Genomic DNA, 27,429 nt, shown 5'->3' with positions numbered 1-27,429 from the left:
CCTGTTCATTTTATTACTTTATTTTGTAGGCACTGAAAGCACTAAATTGGCAGGGCTGCTCCAGATTGAAACGAGTAAAATTGAAATCGGGATCATTTTTTAAAATATAATCCGAAATATCTTAGGATCCAATCTTAATTATACCAATTTTGTAAGCGTCGTAAAAAAGAAATTGGAAAATTTCCGAAAGTAAGAACTGAGTATTTTAGATAAAATTGAAGTGGTCATTCCTTTTCCTTGTATTTATTGTCACAACTATAATGCAATGCTACATACAATAATAAACATAATCACTGTCAAGAACTACGGGTTGCTACCTAAAGAACAGCTTAAATAGAAACATCCAGTCGGAAATACCAACATTAATTGGAGTAACTGGTGCAGAACTTTTTTGAAGTACCAATCAATGGTCTCACAATCTAGCGGTACTTTTCTCAGGCTCGGCAACATTCAGGAGACTAATAGAGTGGAGCACGCGTTATGGACAACTATGTCCATAACATAATATCAATACATTTTTTCCTATATTCTCCCAATTTATATTGAACCGTTTTTTCTCTATCTGGCTTTGAATGTTTATTATCTCTTAATTCACCATCTATAAATCTCGTCATGCAATTTTTTATGTACTATTGGAAAAATTCCAATGTAACGAATAGCTGGTATGATATTAATTCAGAGTTATGTAAAAACAAGGAAAAACTCGAATGGAAATGTGAATTCCAAAAATATCTTTTTTTTTATATTCTGTAGGCTCATCAACACGAGTTCTACATATTATATTGTGTCTGTAATAGCCCTATCTGCTCTGTAGTATTTGAATATTATGAAAATGAAATCATTCGCAAGAGAGAGTTCGTGCAGTTTTCTGTACGTATAGTAACAGTAGCTACTAAACAGTGACGGTTCATGTTTAGTAAAAATAAATAAAAATAACTTTTCACACATTATAAATTTATTTAATTTCTTATTTCTTAGACCTTTTATATATGTTTATGTTTCTAAATCGTATTGATTTTAGGTATCTTCTATTATAAAATTAATTTTTTTTTAATTTAAGACAGATAAAAATTTGACGTTTCGACTACTTTCACCCTTTATCAAAATATAATTTGACTGTAAAAATTTGCGTATTTATATTAATCAATAGATCACCTACAGCATTAATATCAATATAAAAAGGAAATCAAATCTGTTTTAACAAGAAAAATGAATGTTTCCTTAATTTTTTCATCTCAAAAATATATAGCGGCCATGAATCAAATTAATTGTAATTATATTGAAATTTATATTGTTACAATTTGTTGAAAAAAGCTTGTAAAAACTAAAAACAAATATAAAAATATAAAATTAAATATCAATATACAGAATACAAACATAATGAGTAACTAATTTATAGGTAATAGTAATAGATAATAATTAGTAAATAAGTCCATAGCAAAAATTAAAGCAGTATGCAGCATGACCAGAATTAAATATTATAATTAGAATAGAAATCGTTTACAGAGTAGAAGGCACTTTCCAGTAAATATACCCTCAAATTATTGCGGAATGCGGGAAAAGATGTTCTTGATGTTAAGTCACTTCTGTTTCAAAACTATATATAGATAAAGATTGAAATTAGGTCAAAACGTCAGGAGAAATTTCTAATAAAACGCAATTACTCATAAAAGAAACCTATATTCGAAACGATTTATCGAAAAAGTATATAAAAAATGTCTAATATAAAAATGGCTAATACCACGGAGATTATTGAATTACATCTCCTCTGGAGTACGTGACATCCATCGAGCTTTTTGTTGATATCGACGTACCTAATAGCTCGCAAATGCAAAGAAGAAGGTAACGCTGACCGGTTTCGAGGTTATTTTTCTTGTAGAAATATCTTACTAATAAAGTTTACAAAAATAGACAAGTAGATTCACAAACATCAAATCATTGTATTTTACAAATGATGAATCTGATACCACAAACCTATTTAAGTGATTCAACTGAAGAATTTTATAAAAAATCCTGTCAAATCGTAAAAATATGGAGCATTTCCTCCAGTATTTGTTAAATGATTTTTTGCCATTTCTTTAAATGAAGGCTATTGTTCTAATATTCTGTTTCAAAAGTTCATCGTTGCAGTCACTACTCTTTTCAGGACCCCCTGTATATTTTGTTCCAATGCCAAAATGATTATATGCCACACTTGTTAAAATCCTTTACCTGTTTATATTTTTGTTGGATAAATATTTTTGTTTTTATATCTATTATAATAAATAACGTGTATTTTCATTAAAACTATTCCAGACGTGAATTTGTATAAAAATTAATCCCAATGTTTTGATCAAACTTTTTTAGCCGAAGGATGCAAGGTAATTGACCAACCATAGCTATCGTATGTGATATAGCTAAGAATAAAGAATGAAAACAAAAATTGAACACTGAAACACAGCAGATTGTATAGGGATGGAGCTTTCTTCACAATAGAAAGTAAGAAAAGATTTATAGACTGGAATAGAACTAATAGGTCTACATACTCCTAATGTATGCAGCTTTTATGGGGAAATACAGTCAACAATCAATGAGTTCTTGGCCTGGTATAGTAAATAAATTGCATTCACAGAAATCTATATACACGCATCAGTAACAAGGCTCTTTCGATCCCGTTTGTTATTATTCAAGTTGTTTTGAAAAATATCTTAAATTGAGTTTAGCGCTGTTATACCAACACAAATCCAGAATGGAGGCTGTGAGTTGTATCCATAATTTTCAAAAATTTGCTTCGTTGAGGGCAAGAATTATTAGAAGATGATCCACGTACGGAAGGTCATGCAGTGCAGTGCAAAAGCACGTCGAGTAGAATGTTGTAAGCGATGTTTGGAGCTTTTGTCGTGAATACCAAAAAAGTTTAATCCGATGAACGGATGATCAAACTTCGGACTTTTACTATCTAATCTAATATCCAAAAGAGATTCCATGGAGTTGCATCGAAAAGGAGAACACGTGTCAAAAAAGTAAAGGTCACGAAAAGCACCAAAAAATTATGGCTACAATATTTTGAAACTACGAGGGTATCCTTTTGATTGACTTTAAAGAATAGAATACGACCGTGTATGCAGCATAATACTCTAACTTATTCAGAAAGCTGAGTACCGAAAAAAAGCGCCGCATAACCAGCCGAGTTGTACACTTGCTTCGCTTTCCAAGGCTACTATACACGAATAGTTCCTCCCAGAGATTGAACACCTACCTGATCTCTGATATGACTCCGTCCGACCATTTTTTGTTCGAAAAGCTTGAGGCCGAGTTAAGGGGTGAAAGATTTATCAGCAACGATAAAATTTAAATAGGCGGTGTGTTAGTCAGAGGTATTGAAAAGTCTGTGTGGAAATAAATGGGAGAATACATTGAAAGATAATCACAGTTTTCTTTCTATGTTAGGCTAAGAACTCATAAACCACACTAATATGATTTTTATCAAGCCTTCCATAACGAGCAGCCACTGGTTTCTATTGTTTTGATGACTGCTCTACTTTCCTTCATAGTAGTCGACGAGTTTTGCTTGGAGAAAAAAAAGCAAATGCTATTTCTCCTTTCTGACACAAGTCAACCGTAGGTGTGAAGCGAGAATTTCTGAGGTCACTGAGGAATAGCACATCAATAGGAAAAAGCGATACGAAGCAATTAAATTGTCAGTAACAAAAAGTTTATGATTTTCTCGAGGACTTACTGGGCGTCGATCATTTCAGTCAAATTGCAATTCAAATTGAGTACCTATCTCACTGTCTAATTATTTTTAAAATTTTCATACTTCAATAAGCATCATTACTATATGTTGTTAAACTATTATTTTCCCCATGCCATTATCGTGTCACGTACCAATTATACGTGTATTTTTTTTATATGCTGGCTTGACACGTCAATGTTATTATATTTTAATATAATTCGATAAAAAATCAAAGTCTCTAAAAGTATATTGATCATTATAATAAATGGAGAAAAATGATTCTCAGGAAAGAACAGGAGGGTTATAGAATAAAATGTAAGCACATATTAGTCATATTCTACAAAAAAAACACTATCGCATTTCATGAATAATATTGGCGCTGTAAATTGGTATGTTTCCTTAATAAATAAAATTGTGCTTGAATCATTTAACAATTTAACATTTCTATCCTTTGCAGGTCTGTGCCAAAGTATTTGGAAACGCCTCTGCCTTGGCAAAACACAAACTGACTCATAGCGACGAAAGAAAATATGTTTGTAGCATGTGTGGAAAAGCTTTCAAGCGACAAGACCACCTGTAAGTATTATTTCATTTTAAACTGAGAACTTTAAATTGTGATTCAAAATTTATATCGTAGAAAGCAAAATAGAACAATAAAACTAACTCTATTGTTTGACCAGACATATGCAATTTATATATTTTATAGAGTGTATCCATAAAAACATACAAATCTACTTTGTAAATTAAACTAATCTACGTACAATTAAATATGCGAGGTGTAAAGTGTTGTTAATATTTTCTAAAAACATCTTCGTTCGAAATTCAAATATCAAATCGAAATCAAAATAAAGAAAAACTTCATCACACAAGATAATACCAAAACCTCCAAAGCGGGATAATACAAGGTCCCCAAAACTCTAAACACGCATGTCAATTTGATTTTATTCTTGGAAACTGAGCTAATTTATTGTGTTTTCGAATCACATCTCTTGTAAATTTTGAGACATTTAGGGTCAAATATTTGTATTTTCAGTTACTTTGGTTATTGACGTTAATTATGTCAAACACTAGTTCTTAATACTGAGTGAAATGATAATAAATTGTCATCAGCATCCTGCTTGGTCATTTGATTTAGCATCTGATTTTGCAGACATTCTGATGTCCTAATACTAGAAAAGAAGAGAAAATATTACATTTTCAACTACAATTGTTACTCCTATTTCAAATTAATAAATCAATTCTTCAAATTCAATGAGTATTTTATTTGTATTCCAGAAACGGCCACATGCTCACCCACCGCAACAAAAAACCCTATGAGTGCAAAGCAGAAGGCTGTGGAAAGAGCTACTGTGATGCAAGATCGTTACGAAGGCATACCGAAAACCATCATAGCACTCCCGCCACAACAGTTAACACTACAACGACAACACTATCTCCTGCACAAGGAGCTGCCTCGGGAGATGCTGCTTCACCGCACGGTTCCAGTTGCATACAGTATGCACCGCCTCCGACGTCGAATACAGCTTCGACAACGACGTCAGTTACAGCTTCCAATGGGAAGAGTCAGTTGCAGCAGTTATTGGCTACAGATTCAACGAAGGTAAGCATGAAAAAATTTGGTTGGAATAAAGAATTAGCAAGAGCAAGAGCCGAAACCATAACAACTAAAAATCCGTAACCCATAAACCCGAATACAAATATCAACACTTTTCATTTGATACATTACAATTTTAGCTCACCGCAAAAGCGAAGTTAATGCAATTTCTTTATAGAAAATTACATTAACTACGTCTTAGTAACTGTCAATACTAACGTGATAACCACATGGTATTTAAATATTATTATAAATTATCAGAAATCTAGATTTTTCTTGTTACCTTAAATGTGTGATTAGTAAAAAGAGACGGTCGAAAACAAATTTCCGGATTTATAGCAAAGAAACCAAACTCAAAAACTAAGTTCAAATCTTCTGTCCATGTTGATTCGATCTTCTAGTTTTTAATTTCTAAATCTAAATATCAAGCTACCGAATTGTCTCAATACACGCTCATGAAAATGGAATAAATCATAAGCGTGATCGGTTTGTATGTCATTCCATGTCAAATTAGCATTTCAGTCAATGTTCCAGAGATTTTCAATAGCAACCTACGATCGTTTGGAGAATCAGGATTGAATGTCTTGAATCGACGAGTATAACATTCAAATCTAATGTTTTCTTTTAGTAATAAGCATTTGTATTCTGATTTTTTATTTCTATCAATTTTTTGGAATAAAATAAGCATAATTTCAAGTTATTTTCACTTTTATTAAAGAATAATTGTATGATTTTAATTTATACTCCACTCGTATACATAAAATTGAGAATATAAAACGAAGAAAAACAAAACGAATAATATATTATTCTTTTTTGTTTTTTCCGTCTTCCTCATCTCTGTCGAATTTCAATGTGTTTGTTTTAAATTCTAGATTTTGTAATATTTATACGAAACTATTTAAACAGCTGTTAGAAAAGTACACCTATCCCCCGATTTACACGGTACTTGTTTTACACGTTTTCGCTTTTACACGGTTTTCCAAATAAGTTTTTTTTTGTTTTTATCGCACTCTACTAAATGCTACTGTGATTGAACACGTGCACATCTCTCGGGGCATCCCCGGCTTATGTGCTGACTTGCTGCACGCGCACACTGTGTGTATTTCTTCGCATAAAATTAAAGTTTTATCTAAGGAAAATTGTATTTGAGTGAGTGAGTATTCTGTTTAATGTATTGTAATTAAATAAAAAACAGTGTTTCCGTAATATATTACATATTTTAACCTGTCAATGCATTTTATTTTTATTTCTGTGTACACCTAAAAATATTGAAAAAAATCACAGCTGTTAAATAGCAAAATTATGCATTTTCTGCAGGCTTTTCGATTTACACGGTTTTCTCAGGAACGTATATACCGTGTAAATCGGGGGATAGGTGTACTGACATAAAAATTGGTATATCTTTTATTACTTGTAATATATATATATATATATATATATATATATATATATATATATATATATATATATATATATATATATATATATATATATACTCCATAAAAATACTTCAATTTAAAAAATTGTCAAATAATCTTAAAATCTTTTGTTTCGTTACTACTTAGAGTTTACTTTATTTATTGTTATCATTACTGAGATTACTTGGGGACTTCACACCCAACGCCAACAGAATGACATTCTTTTCTTAAGCATTACAAATAGGGACCTTTGCGAAGCCTGCCGCTTCAGGTGCATTTTTCTACAAGAAAAAGTTATCTCAGCGAAAACATAGATAAATGCTAGGTTATTTTTCTTCGGAAGTGACGCGCACGCTTATTCATCTACTTACTTCTTTTAATTTCGCCCTTGATTGACGATGGAAATTTTTCAGACTTGTGTGACATTTTTTTTTCGGTTTAAAGCAAAGTTCTGATTTACTTCTCCCGTCGTAATAATGGCGAAACTGATTTGAAGTATAGTTTCCCGCCTACTCCATTTTAAAATTGCGCAATTTAAAAATACGTTCGAATACTAATTCAGATTAATCGCTTTGTTGTAAAATTGATGTAACTACTAAAAACAATTAAAGTAATTATATAAATCCTCAATATAGCTAATTAGCATCACAATGGTAAACATTTGTTAATTACAGGGTTTGAATGTATTCATGAAGTAAACGTTAAGGCAATTTTTGTAGAATTTAACACTAACATCAACAATGTTGTCTCTAAACCAAACATCCAATGCTTGTTAGCAAGTGTAGTTTGTATAATATCTGGTGTAACAGTGTAGCAGCCAAGACGTAACAATTCGACAATAATTTAACAAGTCCTTTGTATGTACCCTTTGCATATTGGGATTTAACGGGGATGTTCTATTAGCGAAGCCACAAAGAGCAAATATTGAATACTGGATTAATCCTATCGATGTTTGTTTGGGTGATGGTAGACTAAATTTCTGAAACAAAGTAAATACACCTAGGAATTTTTTAACTCTGAATCTAACAGATCAGTATACAAGCTAACTAGGAACATATACGAGGTATATACAAGATGAAACAATCAAGTTGCGAATATTTATCGATAAAAAAACAAAGTTACACCCAAAATTAGATTATCAATCCACACAATACTCTTTATTCAACTTTATACAATGAATCAAACATTACTTTCACAACTCAAAGCATCTTTCATAATAATGTAGTTAACTCGATTAAAGCCTCATTTACAGTTACTCCTCTACGCCACCATGACGAGTTCCTTTAATGTGTGACTTAGGAAATGGAAAAATCGGGGGGATTATAATATAAGATCCAGCCTGTGCTAGAACCTGTGTTAGCAAATGAAAAACGCGTGCTCTCAGACGCTCAAGAATGCTAACATAAAACTGCCCAGTTACTGTTCAGCCGACAGGAGTATATTCAACGAACTATACTGTGGAGATAGACAAAACCGATCTATATTGATTCCAGACGCGACGTTTTTCTTTTGTTAGACGTTCCACACCCATTTCTACATACTCACATACTCAGGTCTTATCTCCGTGATCACCTGTCTTCTGCTTATTCAAACGCGCATGTTTTTGGCACACATCAAGTATAATTTGCAAAGTATTTTCGAATATTTTACGTGAGATTGACGACGCTCATCTTCCCGACACAATGAAAAGAATTTTTCCAGAAAAATACAAACCAAAAGTGCTGTAGACTCTGCTAAGCAGTTGTTACAAAGTGTCTTGCTAGTTCCAGAGTTATGACTAAATGAACGCAACTTTATTACATAGTTCCGTGTAATATCCCATTCACAAAGGAATTTAAAACTCGAATGAGACTTTTTTAGGGGGAAAACTAATAGAAAGAGGCAAAAAATAATAACATATATATATATATAAATATAATCGCCTAAAAACAAATCAACAAAATAATGTTTTAGAAACAAATCTTCTATTTAGCAACTCAATTTATGTTCATCAACCATCCACTAAGGTGTTTTTGAATAATTATTTGTTAATACAGAGTCTTTTTGAAAGGGTTGGTGAATCACTCTGTAGATTAAAAACCATGATTTATCATTGTTATATATCTACGTTATATCTCCCGCGAGCTATATAACCCCGATATATAAACCACAATCTGTACCATTATAAGCTAACTCCGTAATGAGGCCTGGGTAATTGATACATATATATTCCAGACATTCAATAATCTAATAAGATGTGATATGACAGTCCCAATGAGACTAGTTCTATCGAATTCTGCACAAATAGCAGGAATTTCAAAAATTTTTATTGAAGCCATCCATTTGCCGATGATAATGTAAAGATGTAAAATTAGTTGAAGGAAATCAGAGTGGGAGAAAATAATCTAATGGAATATCTAATTTTTATACGTGGGAGTATGAGAAAAATGTTGGTCCAGTTGTTTTGATGATTTCAGCACGCTAAGAGAAGGTCATGTCAAATATCAAATCTTAAGTAAGGCATATAATAGGCTACGGTTTATCCGCAAGCAAGCAAACTTGTACAGATGAACCGTAATATTCATGGTAACCATTAAGAATGAGAACTTTTTAGAAACAAATAACTCGATGACCGATTGAGTTACACGAATCAAAGAAAAGTAATTTTTTTTGTAGAATTTAACGCTTTTTAATATTTTTTTATTATTTTAGTTGTAAGTTTAGCCCACAAAAAGTTTACTTTGATTCGATTAACACAAACAAGTGTAACTAGCGCCCTCTATTAGCAATGTTAAATTACAGTGCAAATTATGATTCCTCGTGCCAAAAAACGTAAAATTGCCAATTTTCAAAGAGAAATTGTGAAAACATAAAAAATTACTGCGAAACTCAAAATTTAAATTTAAACTTTTAACACCCCGTATCTCGGAAACTAGCAATATTTGCATAAGGCATGTTGAGCAGAATAATCATATTTTGAGGTCTGGAATCTACAGTTCAGAGATTGGACATTCTTAATGAATCACCCTGTATTTTGAATTTGTGTTTTGAACACTTTTTCAATTGATTGAAATAAAAAATCCCATAATTTTAAAAATATTTTATGAGTACCTATATACTTTCGGTAGCACATTAATTTATAATAATATCCCAACAATATTAGTAATTTCTGTATCATCCATTACATAAATGATGAATAATGATGTCCAAATGAAATATTATTTTATAGATACGTACGTAAAAATAGTCAAAAGCCAACATAAATTACCCATTACGCATTTATCCGTATTCTGCGCTAATAAGTAATTCAACGATACCTGATCTAATTAACGAACTAAACTAAACTAAAATTAACATGTTACGCAACGATGTTAAATTGAAAGGTAACAAAATAAGCACATAAAACAATGAACAGAAAATAATTTGAGATAAATCATTCTTTGTTGTCCATTAGTTTTTGTGAATTACTTCAGTACTACGTTTTCAGGGGAACACTTCTCGCACGGTTTAAGTCATAACTTAATAACAGAAGTCAGCTTGTAGGGGTTGATACAACGATGTCATCTTACAAGCCAATGGAATGCAGACGACACTAGCTTCTCTTGGATCAACCCTGATCTCACGACACTTCATAGGACCATATTTAGGGACCTAATCACCCTTAAATCAAGGCGCGTTTCTAATCTTCTCTGTCTCAACTTTTATCATATAAAAACACATTGCAGCTTTTTTTATTAAATAACACCACCATTGAAGTCGCTGAATTTGTAAAATTATTAGGGCTTGTTGTGGACAATTATTTGAAATGGAAGTTACAAATTGCCGCCTTATCTAAAAAATTAAATTCCTCCTAATTTGCGCTGAAATCAGTTTCCAAAGAACTGAATTTATCCACCTCCTTAACAATCTATTATGCCCTTATTAACTCGCATCTCCGATATGCCCTTCCCATCTGGGGTACGTGTGGTGCGTCTCAATTTGAGCGAATCTTCAAACTACACAAGAGAGCTGTTAGATATTTACTCGACGTGAACAGCAGGGCTCACTACAGGGAATTCTTTGAAAGATTAAAAGTTCTGACTCTTCCTTCCTTATTCATTTTTTAATCCGCTTGTTTAATTCGTAAGGACGCTTCTCCAAGATGGCACGGCTATCCACTTAGGAACGCGGAGCACCACCTTCACATACCTACTCCACGTTCAGAATTATATAAGGGCTCAGTATTTTACAATGCAAAAAAATGCACCATCACTTGCCAATTCAAATTAAATCGATATCATCTTTTCCCGCATTTCGCAATAATTTGAGAGCATATTAACTGGAAATTGCCTTCTACTCTGTAAACGACTTCTATTCTAATAATAATACTGGCCTAATTTTTGCTATGGACTCATTATTATTATTATCTATAATTTTGTTACGCATTGTGATTTGCTTCTGTATATTGAAATTTTATAATATCGAGGAAACTATAAACTGCACCTTATATTTAAGAAACGCCCATTTTGAACGCGAACTAGAATGCGGTGGGTTGGTTTGTGAGAGAAACAAATGGAGTTATGACGAAACCTCTTCTGTACAACCTACAAAGTTAATAAAAAGAGCTTATTTTGGTAGAAAGAAAGTAAAAAAAGAGGATACAATCTCCTGTTATCGCTTCCCAGTTTAAAAATATAATTTTGTAAACAAATTTTGAAAGAAAATCACTTTTGATAGAACAAAATGGAAACAAACTGAACGGTGGTTCACTTTTATGTTTTAGGGCAGCAACAGCACCAACAATGACGGGTTAACTAAACAGCAGCTGGATTTGATACATCAAATAATGGAACAAACTCAGAGACAATCCCAGGCCGTAGCAGCGGCAGCGGCGGCAGCGGCGGCAGCATCAAACAAATCCACATCATCAAAAACTTCCTCCAGTGGTAGCGGCAATATCAAGAGCGTAGGTAGCAGCAAATCTACCTCAAAATCGCATCAGAGCAAGAATACATGGTTACCCACAGTAAGTCAAATGTTTTCTATTTTTGAAAATTCATATATGTATTTAGAACAGCAAATTAAACCACCCAATTAGTATCAATAAAAAACTTCAATACAAACAACTTAGTTCCTAAATGGTAGCAGAAACAATTTGTTACCCAAAAATATCTTCTAATTATGAAAAGTGCTAACCGTAAATCCCATATATAGTTGGAGGTTTATGGCTATCAGTAATAATAATTATTGTGCATCAAATAGAATTAAATTAGTGATGATGTATTTCAATTGCTTTCAGTTCGAAATCCTCCCTTATTTTCATTATCGATTGATATAAAACCATCAGTTGGGTAATTATAATTTTTGTAGCTAATGAAATATGGATTACAACAGAGAAAACGTTTTATCCTTTGTGGTAACAATGAATAGGAGATCCCGTTAACTCGATGCCTCGATCCGATTCGAGAATTTCCCAAGGAATGATTTATTAATTCTCCACTGTATAGAAAGAGAAATAAATTACGGTAAAAATTCCGATAGCAATTTATTTTATTCCGTCTTGATATAAAATAAGGATAATCCATTTTGAGTTTGAGGAAAATTCATCTTAACAGTATTAACGGTTCAAATATGATCATTGTACAAATGGTATAAACAGGAAAATCTATTTGGAGGTATTTCCGTTGTATAAAATTTTAAACGATGATGGATGAAGATGTGAATGGTTAATAGAAAACCATTTATCATACGTAACAATATTCGGCAAAATATAAACTTTGAACGAAAATGGAAAATAGCAATTTTCATAAATACGAGATGATTCATATCGAGCACAGTTTGAAAAAAGTAACTAAGTCTTAGCTAAAATGTTGTAAAATTATAAAATGTTATATCACAATTTTTTCATAGTTAGAAATAGATACAATCTATTAATGAATTTCCTATTTTCAATTTATCTTCCGTAGCTTTGAAAGTAAGCGAATAAACAATTTTGTCTGATTTTAATTTCACTTCAATTATAATGAAACTTGATGTTATGTAGAACTTTAAAGTCATCTCCCTTCTTACAACAAGCATATACATTTTAATTTAATCCAAAGTACATCTATAAATACTTATTTACTGAAACTCTTAAGTCAACATCGTTATTGGTAATGGAAAAGTTACAAATAAAAGATAAAAGCTCAGAAACAAATTTCGAGAATTTTCTGTGCATATTACGTCCGCTTATTTTCTTGGCAAACATTTTCCGTCGATAGGACACGAAACAGTTTGCTATCTGCCTTGGAAAATTAAATGAGACTAAATAATTAATCATTCCGTAATTGAAACTTGCATACGCGACCCCTTTTCGCGCTACGTACCAGTGACGTATAGAAGGGTGAAGAGTAAATAGGGTTTTTAATATCAATTCCACCATCTCCAACTTACATTTCAATAGCTCGTACAAGAACCTGCTTTGGACCTAATCAAATTAATAGTTAGATAGTTAGATATTGGATAATAATTAAAAAAGACGCTTCGCATTTAAATAAATTGTTACGTTTTTAATAAATGATAATGCAAGAAATTATTTATCTAAAGACCTTTATAAAACAGAAAACACAATCATTTTATCAACTGCCCTTTAAGCCCTAATATTCTCCGAGATTTATAAATTGAATACTGTAAGTTAGTTTTTTCAGTTTCCTAAAAAAAAACAAACGTTTATACAGCCGTGGCAGCAAAGGAAATAACTAAAGTGGAAGACACAGTTAATAAGCAAACTCACATTGATTTAGTCGTTTTAATAGTGGAGATTTGACTGTTCAAAGCTTCCTTGGATCTTTTAAAGATACCACACATCGCTATTTAAAATTATTAAAAGCGATCTGTAGAAGTTAACTGAGATTCAAGCGAAACTTCTAGTAAGGTGTGTAAACAGCTCCTTGCCCTGACGAAAGACGTTTTATTAGACACAACGTTACTTGTGATGAAAAACGAATTTAACTAAACAACTTGAGCATGGAAAATTTGTTGTTGAACAAAGGATCATTATCAGAACTTGCTCAAGAGAGATCGATTCGAGAAGATTGTCTTGCTGTGTATTTGGTGGAATTATGAAGATTTAGTATACTTCGAAGTAATTCCAGGTGGTCGAGTTAATAATCCCGAGGTATATAGGGGACAGCTGATGTGAATGTATGAAAAATATCCAGGTTTAGTAAACTCTCACAAAAAGACAACGCTGAACCACATACTGCAGAAGATAGGCAAAATAAGATCAAAGAACTTGGTGATATTGAACTTCTATCACATCCAGTATTTAGTCAGGATTTTGCTACTAGTAACAAATAATCAAAAAATTGAATTGAATTGATTAGAACTGCTATGTTATTTCATGTTTGCCTATCATTTGGTGAGACTATATAAATATTTTCTGTCTACTTTTTCTCATTTTTCTTCCGTGAGGATGTGCCGGATTATATTTAAATGTCCACAGGTATCAAATTAAGGAAGTTTAAGTATAAAAATTACACTCAAAAACTCGTTTTATGAAATTTAAACTTTTCTACATTCATTATAGTATATTTATGCTTTAAAGAGTCTTGTCGTTTTAAGTTGCGTTCCAATTGCTTCGAAACTTCCTCTACGCTTCTTCATATTCGGGTGAAACATCTCACCCTGCTATCACTGACAATACCAATGATAAGGAAGAAAGAAAACGGGCAATGGAAAAGACTATATGATTTCCTAAAAAACTTGGCACTAGTCTTTCATTAATTTGTATATTTGTGGTCCTAATATTCCTCATTTGAGTTTTGCATCACTTAACTTCAAAAATATTTTTTGCAAATAGATAATTCGTATTTCTAAGCATTCATAACCTTTACAAAAATATCGTTAAACCAATTTTTGTTTAAAGTGATGACAGAATCACTTTTTTAAATCTGTTGCATGTTTCACATTAATTTTTCCATAATCACGTTGCCTTCTTAGTCCTTACTTTTGTAGTATAGCACTTCTCAATTGCCTTTTTTGCTGTTCCACAACAACAACAGTAAGTGTGTATGTAATTTCTTGTTATGGTACTATGGGAATCTCCGTGTTTATAACTAAAAAAGTTCAAGATGAGGAATAGCTGTAGCTGTCAAATATCTTTATGTTCTATTTCATACGCTCCCAGGTGTAATGCTCTGGAGTTCCATAGTCTCTTGCACTTCGAGAGATTGTTGATGAAGTTTTCGTCCACTACGGAGTAGAATATGCACGCTGCATCTTCGATTAAACCTAGACTCTTCAGGTATCCATTAGAGGGATTCCCAAGAGTATATTAGCCTGTGGGTAATTCGAGTAACTGGGTTTTTTGTCTTCTACATTCTTTTTCAATATTATCTACATTTTCCTGTAGTGAATTCCACAAAATGGGTTCAGCTCCTCCGAAAAATATATTGGTCCCTATGTTAGCAAATGGTTGTCCTCTATTGTATTTCCCTCCCCTCCATTGTGTTCCAGAACCCATTTGAGGGCAAACATCTGTAATTAATGAATTCACCCTGTAACTGTAATTATAACTGTGAGATCAGAGTATATTTTCCAACTGTAATCTTTGAATATTATTCAATCCAATATTGACGTAATTTTCTTTCAAAACAGTTACTTATGCTTTTGGTAAATGCATACGTAGTGTCGTTATGCAACAATAACACTAAAATGCTACCCTAAGTTTAATATAATACTCCTAAAGTGAACTTTCGATCTATATCTCAATACTTATCTATTTCTGTTATTAGTTAAGCAGAGGTACCAAAATCGTATAATCCATGTTGTCATTCATATTAGGTCATTCTAAGGTTATTGTAGTATAAAATCAAGCTCTTGTTCATCAACTATGTACAAATGTAACCGACGGATTAGGCGAATTAAAACGTTTAAAACGCAAAACTATTGAATTCGCAAAAAAAGCACCCTCTCCCCTTCTAGAAATTTTCACAAAAAACGCCCTTGTACTTGTTGCAAAAGAATTTCGCGCTACGCACCTGGGATGAAATTGTTTGGGGTGGTATAACTATAATGATACAGAACCGACTTTACTCAAACGTAACTTTGTTTTTTGAAATTTGTGAAATCTGGTTTTCTGTGTATGTATAGTCCCAAAATTCAATGTACGCGCTTTCAAACTAAATTGCATAGAAATGATTTAATGATTAGAACATTTTAAAAAATGTGTCCAATCAAATGAGATTTTAATTCACATGAACTGTTCAGTTCTTGTTTCAGTTCAGTTCAGTATCTTAAATAATAATTTAAAAAAGTACTCTTATGGAGAAGTGAAATATTAAAAATTTTGAACATTTTATTTTGTTTAATGCCTGTGATGTTTACTACCCTGTATAATAGCCAACTCGTCTCTGTTATCGGTACAACTATAACGAAGGGGGTAAAAGCACTGGCGCCCCTTGTCCACTACTACGACTCTTAGAGACGAAAGGAGGTCGAAGGTCATGAGGTTCTCACAGAATCCCATTCAATGGATGCAATTTGATGATTACAGCATGGACGTACGTTGAGATTGCGCGGGAAAATTTTAAAGGAACACTAGATTGAAATATTCGACACGTTGGTCGATTGAAGATAAACAATTATTGTAGAGGAAATATTAAAAAATATATATGTTATTATTAATTTTGAATAGAATTGTATCACATGGGAAACGAAGGATTTCTGGATTTGTTTTTTTGGTAGTAAGTTCATTTGCACACAGGATTGAAAGGAATATTTAAATTTTTTCGGTTCAAGAGTTGCTCTGAGATTTGCAAGAAACAGTTAGGTACTTCCCAGCTCAAGAGAAGTTATAATGAAACCTCGAGCTAAAAACATTGTTTCAATAGCTTTCATATATACCTCATAAAATGGAGTACATTTTACATACATAAGTCAAGCATCTAGTTTCTTCTGAATGTGTTCATACTAGAATTAAAACCACGGATTTTCTTTAGAAGCTAATTAAATGTATGTACTACGAATAATTAATAAATATTAAATTATATACTTATGAAAATTTGAGTAGGTAGGTATAAATATTTCATCTCTCTTTCTTTCTGGTTCATTCAGAAGAAAATATATCCCCCATTTTAATGTCTAAGGATTAAAACGCTGTCGTCTATCCATCCCTACTACATTATTTACAGCTCCGATTTCTGCGCCACTGTTGGTCATTTGGATCCGGTTATCAGGACCACTTGACGTCACAAGATTGCGGTTCATCCCCTTTTAATCAAAGATTCGATATGAAAAGTTTAGTTGACTCTGAAAAATAGCTGAGTCTATAAGTGTCGTAATAAAGTACTTTTATCAGTTATTGCGGTTTTAGTGAAGTTCATTTCTTGTTATCAATGAATTATTGGAACTTTTATCATGGATATCCACCGTATATGGTAGTTATTGTTTCGATACTATTCACCTTACTCCCTGATATTGCTTTAAAATTGTTCTACATAGAAAGTACGCAGGATCTCTAGAACATCACACTATATTGGTAGAATCCTGATAAAAAAATAGACAGTTTGCAAGTAATTAGGTGATAAATCCCTGGTATGTTATTATTTTGGAATAATATAGTACTCATTTAATAGCCAGCTGAAGGCAGAAACTCAAAAAATGTTTTTCTAGTTGCAACAATCGTTTTTTGTAAAATGTGAGTAAATAGATAAATAAATTGTTACATTTATAGTGAAATCACTATATCATTCCTTTATGCTACCTATTTCAGGCGCCGACTATATTATTCCAATCAATCAAAAGTCGATGTTTAGCTAATTGTATATAAAATTCGTCCTATTTGGCACAATTAGAAATAACTATTAGATAGTGATGGTAATGGTCGTTAATTCTATCAAAAAGTGCAAATAATTGATTATATTATTAAGATTTATTACTTATTACATAATTTTATAAACTAACCAGTATTATTAAAGATGGTAAATTTGTATTTGGTTGATTTGGTACCTATAATGAACTTGCGAGACGACAATAGCATATGTTTGTTATGGATTCTTTTGACTTATTATTATATTAGCAATGTTAATGACCCCAAGAACTATTTCCAAAGATTCATCTCAATTTAATACAATTTTTAAGTATAATAAGTCCTACAATTATTTATTATAATTTTTTTAACATATCCTAAATTCAAATAATTGGATTCTACTGAAAATTACTGAATTTGTCCCAGATGTTACCGGCCTTTAACTTTTACAAACTCATTAGTCCCAGCTTCCAAACAATACAATTTCATGACAATAACAACTCTTCATTGTTCAATAAAAATTATCGAAATAAAATTTTTATAATTGATTATATAATTAATAAATGATAAAATTTACCAAAATAAATTACAAATTCATCATAGTTATGAGATGGCTTAATCCCGTAGGTTTTTTGGTCGGTTCACCAATGTGTATTGCGATAGTAACCAAAAAGTCAGAAAACATCTCAAAATCGCAATTAATTGCTCTGTAGTTAACAAATAAACGAAGCAATTGTATCTCTATTGCTAAAAATGCAGAAATGTGTTTAAAGGCAGCTTTCGTCATTCTATGGAAAGTGAACATTCTTTATAGAATGTAATGAACACCACTCACACGATCGAAAGTAATCGATTATTATTTTTGAAGCTTTTATAATATATGCTTAGCTCTCGAGTGGGGGGGAGGAATAATCAACCTGCGAACGACAATTTTTAAAGTGCGCATGCAGAAATTTGACCCGCAAACAAAACTATTATACCTAAATGACTATACATATACTGATACGCAGTATTTCAATACGGATAGTCAGGAGAATGTATGTCGACTTAAAACACGAACGTTCACAAATAACGCTGAATGCTCAGTTCACAGAAATGGTACAGAAAGACATAAAATTCCATAAAACAGTTTTGATCGATCACTCATTGCAGTTAGTTAAGTAATTGATATTTAATAGTTTTGGTGCCGAGATCGACTTAAATGATTCATCTGTAGAAGGTATTGTTAATATTATTCTTGACATAATATGTACCAAATTGTCCATTTAGTGGATTTTCTCGGATGTTTCCTCTATTTTTGTAGCATTAACAAAAAGTCCATTTCAAACGAGATACAAAATGGACAGTAATCATATTGATTTCCTATACGTTGGAACAAAATCATTAGGAATTATTCTGTTTTTATCCAATCAATTTTTTAGAGCGATCAAATTATTACTTTCTTGAAAGATTCTGGGTTTTATTCTCTGTAGAATCATATTATTTATAAAGGTCACATATGAATTGCACGATTTCTACAATTGAATATAATTATTAAAATTATATGTAATGTAATAAAAAGTATGTAGCTTTTTTTAGCTGCTTTTTAATATTCTACTATACCTTACATACTACATACTAAGATTTTTCTACATTAAAAATAAACTAAATATAGTATTATACAACAGATTATCATATTATGTCAAAAAGACCGATTGGATAGCACGATATATGGGTGATTCCGTTCTAACTGTGATTTTTTGTATTCAAAATTTCAAGATTTTAAAATTTAACTTTTCTAACTTTTTTATGCATATTATTCATCTATTTTACTGTAAAAATAAAACTCTAAGAGGAATTTACTACAACTTCAAAGTATCACGAGCAAGACACAAATGTCGGATTTTGAGTTCCACGGTACTGACTCATTTATCCACGGTACTGACATGGTAACTTAAGATATTAAACAACAAGTGCATCAATTTTCCTCAGTTTGATCATAAACATTAGAATTTATAAGGTAATTAGCTTAAATCATTTGTTACGACAAAAAAAATTAATAATTTATCGGTAAATTCTAGGAATGGACATGACACGGTACTGACATTCAAGTGATGTAGTATAAGTTTTCTTTAAGTGGCAAGTTATATTGTATAAAAATAATGTTTAAATATCTTAAGAATTATTCAATTAACACAAAATTTTTATTAATTGATTATTAATTAATGACTAGTACAAAAAAACAATACAGGACATTGAATATCACAGTTAGAACGGAATCACCCATATACAATTGAAGAAAAGCATTTGAGCTGTTATGAGAAATAAGATTTTTCTCTGCATTGGAATTTTAACAGATATTGTGTATGATATCGTCTTTACTCCCTTTAAAGACATTCCGTCTACCTGTCTGGAAGTACCCTGTGAACTATGTTGTTTTTGTATGCTGCTTTTCCTCGTCGGTAAATTTAACGTAATTAAATAGCTTTTTCGACATTGGATCGATCTTGTCTAGAACTGTGTTTTACTAGCAATTTAACGGTATTGTGATCATATTTCACGTAATTGGTTATTAATCCAACTGTTTCGAAGAATTTGCTGGTCCGAAATTTTTAATTGAATTATTCGGAATAAAACTAAAATTTAATTATAAACATCGGTCTTAAAATGTCTAGAATCATTTTTCAAAATGATTGATGGAGTTAAATTGCAAAAAAAACTCTGGTAGGACAGTAACTTCAAAATAGATTAAAATGAATAAATAAGCCGGGGGATCAGAATATGCGGTAAAAAGGTTTCTACGTTGTTTGGTAAATAGCTGCGGGTATTTTCTCCAACGATAAACATGTTTGTTACTTAAATTCAGGTACAAGAAGAACAAAAACGATTTTGTTTTTTTATGATAATGGTGATGTTACCACAAAAACTTTTCCAGAAAATTAATTAAGTCAAATTGTAGTATAACAAACATTTTGAAATATTATTTTTTCTCTTATTTTGAAATTTACTTACAACTGAACATTCTCAGTGTACTTGAATGGTACTTGAATTGGCACTAATTTAACTTGAGACACGTATCAAAGAACGTGGATAAAAGTATATCTAGCTGGGTGCTTCGACCGCTATTATTAGGTCATTAGCACATAACAACTTTATGTTATTGTACTATATTTCACATACTACTTACATTTTTGTACCTTAACATTCACCAAATCTGTTATAACAGACACTTTTATTATTGTCCTACCAAAATGCCAAAGTAATAATTTCGTAATATTCCCTTTGAATCGATTTTGTTATAAATTATTTTACATATTTGCCTTATTCTACATATATCCATGTGCCAAGTTTTTTGTTTACTTAACGGCCAACCTCGTTATAAATACATTTTGTTACAGTATATTTAAACTAAAAAATCACAAATGATTAGACGTCTATGAACTATAACAAGTTTGAATATTTTTAAGGACTTAAAATTAACTATCCATATTTTTGATTATATTTATAAGTTTGATAAACATTAATCTACGAATTCTGTAGAGGCTACTAAAAATGAGTTGGTTATAGCTTCATTCTATTTTGTTATTTTAGGCTTGTCACCAACAGCACACAAATAAAAGCAGCAGCAGTAGTAGTAGTTCGTCTACAAGTGGAACTCCAAGTCCACAAGCTAAAGTTACTACTTCATCCACTCCCACATCACCAATTAACTCTACGGCCGGAAAAACAGAACCTAAGCCTGTCGAGTGTAACTTATGTCACAGAAAATTCAAAAATATCCCAGCTCTCAACGGTCACATGAGACTTCATGGAGGTTATTTCAAAAAGGTTGGTAAAATGGTAAATGTCAATTCCTTTTTAATGCTAAGACACTTCATTCTTTTTAATTTTATACAAAAGATACTAATCATCCAAAAAAATATGACTCAAAACTCTTTAAATATAAAGGTATTATCCTAGTATATAGGAAAATATACTAAATTTGGATCCCAGAGTTCAGTAGGAAAAAGTTCCAATTGAACATAATTCTCAATTAGACATTCTCTCTTTATTTATTGTTTTATAATAAATAGTATGGAATTGTTAAGACATTGTGGAGTAGTGCCACACGAATTAAACAAGATTCAAGCGAAACGTAGAGTTGTGTAAACAGATTCTTTCCCTGCTGAAAAATGATTATTTTATTAGACGCATTGTTACATTCGATGAAAATAGATTTATCTAAATAACCCGAACAAGGAAAATCAGTCGTTAGACAAAGGAAAATTATCAGAACTCGCCTCAAAAGAGAGGTAGAAAGTGTTGTAGTCTGTCGGGGAGGAATTATGAAGGTATAGTGTACTTCGAAATAATTCCAGATGGTCAAGCTATTAATGCCGAGGTTTATAGTAGACAGCTGATGCGAATGTATGAGGTATTATAGGAGAAATCGGAGTTTAGTAAACCGAAATAGGATTCTCTTAAAACAAGACAATGTTAAACCACATAAAATAATAAATAAGAACTTACACTGCTAGATTATTACTATTCATTCAGATCCACAACGAATTTCTTGTGTGGGAAAAATAAATCCAAAGATGTAGTGAAAATGCAGTTCGATAATTTTTTGCATCTAAGCCCAAATAATGGTTTGAACTAGGTCTCAAAAAACTTGCCGAATGTTGAGTTAAAACTATTAAAAACATTCGATAATCAAGACTTTATCTTTGTATAATTATTTAATAAACAAAATAAACATTGAAAACCTTAAATCCTTCTTTGAATATAGACAGTTTTCACGGAATACATCACAAAAACATTGCGCACATGTGTTCAATATATTCTAGTCATAATAAATCGAATCTTCAGATCTTTATATCTGCACAATTTTTCTAAAATAAACGTTGTAAAAAAATTTTTTTTAGTTTTATGTCGGTTATTACATGATAAACCTCTGAGGCACTCAAGAATTTTTCCAGTTTATAACAGAAATCCCTATCAGCAACTGGAGAGTTTTATTGGAACAGCTCATTCAAATAAAAAAATTGGATTGCCATTGGATACAGGAAGGAAAACAACGGTTGAGGAATATACGCATATTTTTCGTGTTCGTTTCGTTTTTTCATATTCATGAAACAATCTCGAAAATTTATACTGAGATAGCCATAGAAACTAAATTTACAATACAAAGTAAAGACAAGTTCTTTATTTCAAATGTAGGTTCACATGAACAATATTAATCGCCTTGACAACATGCAAAAATGTTTTTTTTTTATTAATTATTAAGGGAATATTTAAAAAACTGCCTATAACATTAACCATGGCAATCAGTCTAGTACCATCGGTGACTAAAAGGATTTACGGCTATTCGCTATGACGAAGAACAAAGAACGAAGAAAAAAAGAAAGTATAATTCATCAAGTTTATTGAGGCTTATTTAGTCCGCCACCAACGCGATTGATTGACGTGGTCGTTATGCGTTGTGTAACGGTTTACGGATTTTTTTGGAAACATTAAAATTTATTTTTTGCATTATTCAACTCGAAAAAGGAAATACAAGTATGTCAATTATTTTTTCAACATGCTTAATATCGGTACTATTTCAACATACTAAGTTTCTTTGACGTTCCAATTCTTACAAATAGCCTCCATCTCAAAAACATCAACTATTTGAAGACTTTGTATAGACTCCTCAAATATATATTACTTGATAACTCCCAAGCAATCTCGCATGTTTTCTTCTTTTCCTACGACTGCACTATTAAAGAGGCTTTTACGGCTTTCATAAAAGTATTTTATAGAGTTTGATACGCAGAGAAAGACTTTTACAAAGAATATCGATGTAATCGGATTATGGTTTCTACGTACGTTATTTAACTGTCTTGTTTCTCGAACTTTCCGATGTTAGGATACACAACATCGGTGACACCTATTTATGCAATTACAAACCACAATAAAATAATTTCCAAAGTAAATAAAAAAATTAGTTTTTTCCTATCGTATGAATTTTCTACCAACCCCACCCGAAACTTGGTTGTCATATGTTTGTTTTGGTTTGTACCATTTTGTTAATTTGTCTCAAATATAGCTTACTATGAATCAATATATGGAGCAAGAAAACTGTTTTAGTGAAATTTTGAATGCAAAATCACTGATACTGTAACCAAAGCTTACTGAACCAACTGTGAATACGTAGAAATATGAAGAAAGTTACAATGCATTCCTAAGAGGCCGAGATGCGATTGAGATTCACCTATTTGTAGCTGTCTTTAACTGAACTTTGTATATTTTTGTATCTTATAAATCACTCCATAAACAGAGGAGCAGTGAATTGAGCCCACCCATCTTAGAAAATTGGTCCAGATCAGATTTGTGGAGAGAATTGTCTTAGATTCTGTACCCTCACTTGAAGCTATTATTTTGAATTGATTTATGGTCAAAAGTTCAACAAACCACCATATTGCTTTATAATGACTATATTCAAGTAAACCCAAATTAACATTCCCACGCACTTAGAACGTTAAAGGAGTCTCCTGTAAATGCAGTACAATAAATCTGGAAAAAAATTGCACATTTTCTGTTACATGACAAGCGAGTTCACAATATCTGGTGGATGATAATTCCTAGTTGTCTACAAATGAATAACATGCGGATTTTGTAGTCGAGCCACTCTATTTCTATTAGGTTGGGATTGAACAGTAGAATCCGCCGAAACAACAGCAGTTAAACTAAATTAACTAAACTTGAAATGGTGGTAGCGAGAATAGTCAAAGTGAAATTGTACCATATATGCATCAAACAGATAATTACTATTACGTGACCCCAATAGTTAATGTTTCCTTAATGTCGTAATTAGTCCAACGGCAAAAGCGCTGTTCCTCCATTAGTGCATATTGGGACTAAAAAAACTTAAATGGATCCACGTCCTCAAGAAGAAAATATTACTCTGAAATACCAAATAAAAACAGTGAAGTACAAATTCATTAAATGTAACATCTTGTAAATTTTCAAATTCGGTTCTTTAACATGAACTACTTTGTGTCATCGCTCAAATTAATCACAAGAAAATAAACGAATAAATAATGTAGTTAGTACCAATTTCAATTAAAAATAAAGAAGACAGATTTCACTTATCTCGATCAGTTTTAAAACAATTATTACCCCAATTATTAGGACTCAATATCTCTAATGTTAGTTCAGTTTTCGTTCATTGACCTGGTAGTCTTGTCTCTGCCTCACAGTTTCCAGCACCTGCCATATTTTGAGCTGCTTCTACTTACTAACCACTTTGTTTGTTTTATTGCACTCTAATACAACAATTAAAATATAACAACCTTGAATTTATAAGTATGCTCTTGAAAGATTTCACTCTTAATTTAGTTGAATTAAATTCATTTTTCATCTACACGAAAATAATATAATTACTATATACTAATATATTATAAATATATGAACAAATTCGTTCGTTTGTTTTAGGATACTGAAAACAAAAAAAGTGAAAAGAAAGATCCGGGTGGTCCTCCATTACAAACAGCAAGTTTTAGCGTTCGAGCCCTAATAGAAGAAAAAATAATCAATAAAAGAATAACAAATACACCTCAACCATCCAATGATGACCAGAAAATCAATGCTCCGCCTCTCTTTCCTCTAAACGTGCATTCCTCCCCGTCTAATAACACTGACCTAGAGTCAAAAATTTCATCGTTTGTAGTACCAGCTCCTCCTCAACAGGTAATATTATTTAATATTTTCCATCCTCTTCCCTAACTTCTTGTTACAGTGTGCATATGAAGCAACAATCCAAAAATTGCCTAAACATATCTATATATATATATATATATATATATATATATATTTTTTTTTTTCGATAACCTATTACTAATTATACATAACTTTTTATTATTAATTTATCTTGTTTCGCACTAAATAATTCAAGCTACTGAAACACAAAAAAGTATATTTATATATTACTTTAATATTGTATTCTGAAAATGATTATTAATTTTTATTTATTGTCTAGACCTCCGACAAATCCCGTAGACATTCCGATGCGGAAACATTCCGTAGCAGCACCACTCAGCAGGAGGCTCAAGCGCTGGCTGATTTAATTCTTAAGCGCGAAAAGGCTACGGTGAAAAGAACTACCTCGGACCCAGGACAGTCATCACCAATATTGCAGTTCCAATCAAACGATTCCTTCACTTTGGCGAACGTTACTTATCAATCCGAAGAAGCAGAATTTATATCTTCAAGTTTACAAGAAGGTGTTTTCACTCAAGTTCAGGATAGCATGCTTCTACAAGGTAAATAATAAACAGATTCGAAAATTTGGTATGCAATAGGGAAACAGAACGAGATCAAATTATTTTCCAGGTGTGGATCCAAATCAACTAGCATCAATTCAATTCCAAGCTGAATCTCTTCTGCAGGATCATAACGAGCCGCAAATGCAAGATTTCAAAATCGAAGACATCAATCTTCAGGAATCAGTAGTTCAACATTCACCTTCGTATCAATCTAATCATTCTGTCAATCAAGATTTGCAAGCGGTACTTGATTCCCCGTTGCCAGAGAGTTTAGCAGAATTCAGTACTTTTCATTCAACAAATAGCATTGATATGCCTTCTCCCAGTTACCAAACTCAGTCACCCGCACAATATGCTCGCTCGCCACATACAATTACTGCACAATCCCCGCTTCAAAGTCCACTAATAAGGCACGATTCGCCCGGATTCGCTTATCCTACACCGCCTGCAAGTCATGAAGGACAAAGTCCAGGATTTGGACAGAATACCATACTACCAATGGTATCACCTAATGCGCAAGAGTTTGGACAAATTGTCGATAGAGGTGAGTTTATTAAATTGATAACTTAGGATTCTATTAGCAATTTTTGTTTCATCGCAGGTGTTTACGAAGAACCACCTCAAGCATCTTCACCGTTGTCTGCTGCATTTTTCACTTCAACTATGTCTAGTTCGGCAGCAGTAGAAGAAGCATTAGAGGAGGTACTGCCAGGAGAACCTATTTACCCCCTAACAAACTCTCCGTCTCCTCAATCTCCTCTTGGTCTCACACCAGTACCGTCACCAATATCTAATACCGTTAGCACCTCCGACCCTCAACCATCAACAAAATTCTCAACGTCTCCGAATACTTCTACGTATTCTATGTCGGGCAACTGGTGTAACGGAGTAATGCTCCCAAACTCTGATGATCCTCTACTTTCCAGCAGCCCAAAAGATTTCGTACCAAGAAGAAAAATTGAAATTAATGGAGTACCATTAAGACTCATAAGTAACAACGGCCTAATTGAATTGAACAGCTCAAATTTTGCAGGAATTCTTGTCGATGCCAATGGAGAAATTAAGCTTTTCCAAACTGGCGGTAGTACGTTTCAAACAAAAAATATTCTATTAACAAATACCCCTTTAATTAATACTCAAGATAATGACGACAAATGTAAAAAAGTGATAAAAACCGTACAATGTACAATTCCAACGAAGCACGTTATCAACAAGCCTAAACAAATGACAGAAATTAAGAAAGAAGACAACAACGATGTTTTTCTAAGTCCTACTTCGTAAGTATTGAAATGAATATCTAATATATGAGATGCGTGAAATGTTTTGGATAGATTACACTATTTTATTCAATAAAATACATAAATTTCACGACCCAAACAATTAGTCATTAGAAAGTCAAGTTGTAGAAATAAAAATTCTACCTCAAGTCAACATGGGTGATAAAATGTCCGATTCATATTTTGTTCCTTCAATATCATGTTTACTCCCATTTTTGTAAGAAATTAACGATATAACATAAGCTCTATAACTTGTAGTTTTCTCTTAAGAAGGTGCGACGGTGTCGTGAAAAAGGAAAAAAGTCTGTGTTTTGCCAATAATACTTAGAATTTTTAATAAAACCGGAAACAAAAGGGATTACGTAAAATTACTGAATTAATTAATTTTAGAACCTAGACAGACTTTCGAGGGAT

The 27,429-nt window shown here is 32.0% G+C and overlaps 1 protein-coding gene across 7 annotated transcripts in view; it reads left to right on the top strand.

Annotated features, from left to right (window-relative positions):
* The window catches only part of LOC130898665 (mucin-5AC), a 282,905-nt gene that overhangs the window by 243,918 nt on the left and 11,558 nt on the right, over positions 1 to 27,429 (top strand). For 6 of the 7 annotated variants that reach the window (XM_057808113.1, XM_057808139.1, XM_057808121.1 and 3 more), the window contains 8 exons: positions 4,173 to 4,291; positions 4,991 to 5,315; positions 11,469 to 11,711; positions 21,045 to 21,293; positions 24,909 to 25,163; positions 25,453 to 25,735; positions 25,806 to 26,282; positions 26,340 to 27,015. In XM_057808113.1, coding sequence (XP_057664096.1) covers positions 4,173 to 4,291; positions 4,991 to 5,315; positions 11,469 to 11,711; positions 21,045 to 21,293; positions 24,909 to 25,163; positions 25,453 to 25,735; positions 25,806 to 26,282; positions 26,340 to 27,015 — 2,627 coding nt within the window. The remainder of the gene's footprint in view (positions 1 to 4,172; positions 4,292 to 4,990; positions 5,316 to 11,468; positions 11,712 to 21,044; positions 21,294 to 24,908; positions 25,164 to 25,452; positions 25,736 to 25,805; positions 26,283 to 26,339; positions 27,016 to 27,429) is intronic. The other variant, XM_057808129.1, reaches the window with a different exon arrangement.

Source organism: Diorhabda carinulata, chromosome 1 (genome assembly GCF_026250575.1).
Source record: "Diorhabda carinulata isolate Delta chromosome 1, icDioCari1.1, whole genome shotgun sequence".
In the NCBI taxonomy this organism is placed as follows: Eukaryota; Metazoa; Arthropoda; class Insecta; order Coleoptera; family Chrysomelidae; genus Diorhabda; species Diorhabda carinulata.
Note: the sequence above shows the minus strand (reverse complement) of the source record. Positions and strands in the feature narration are given on the sequence as shown.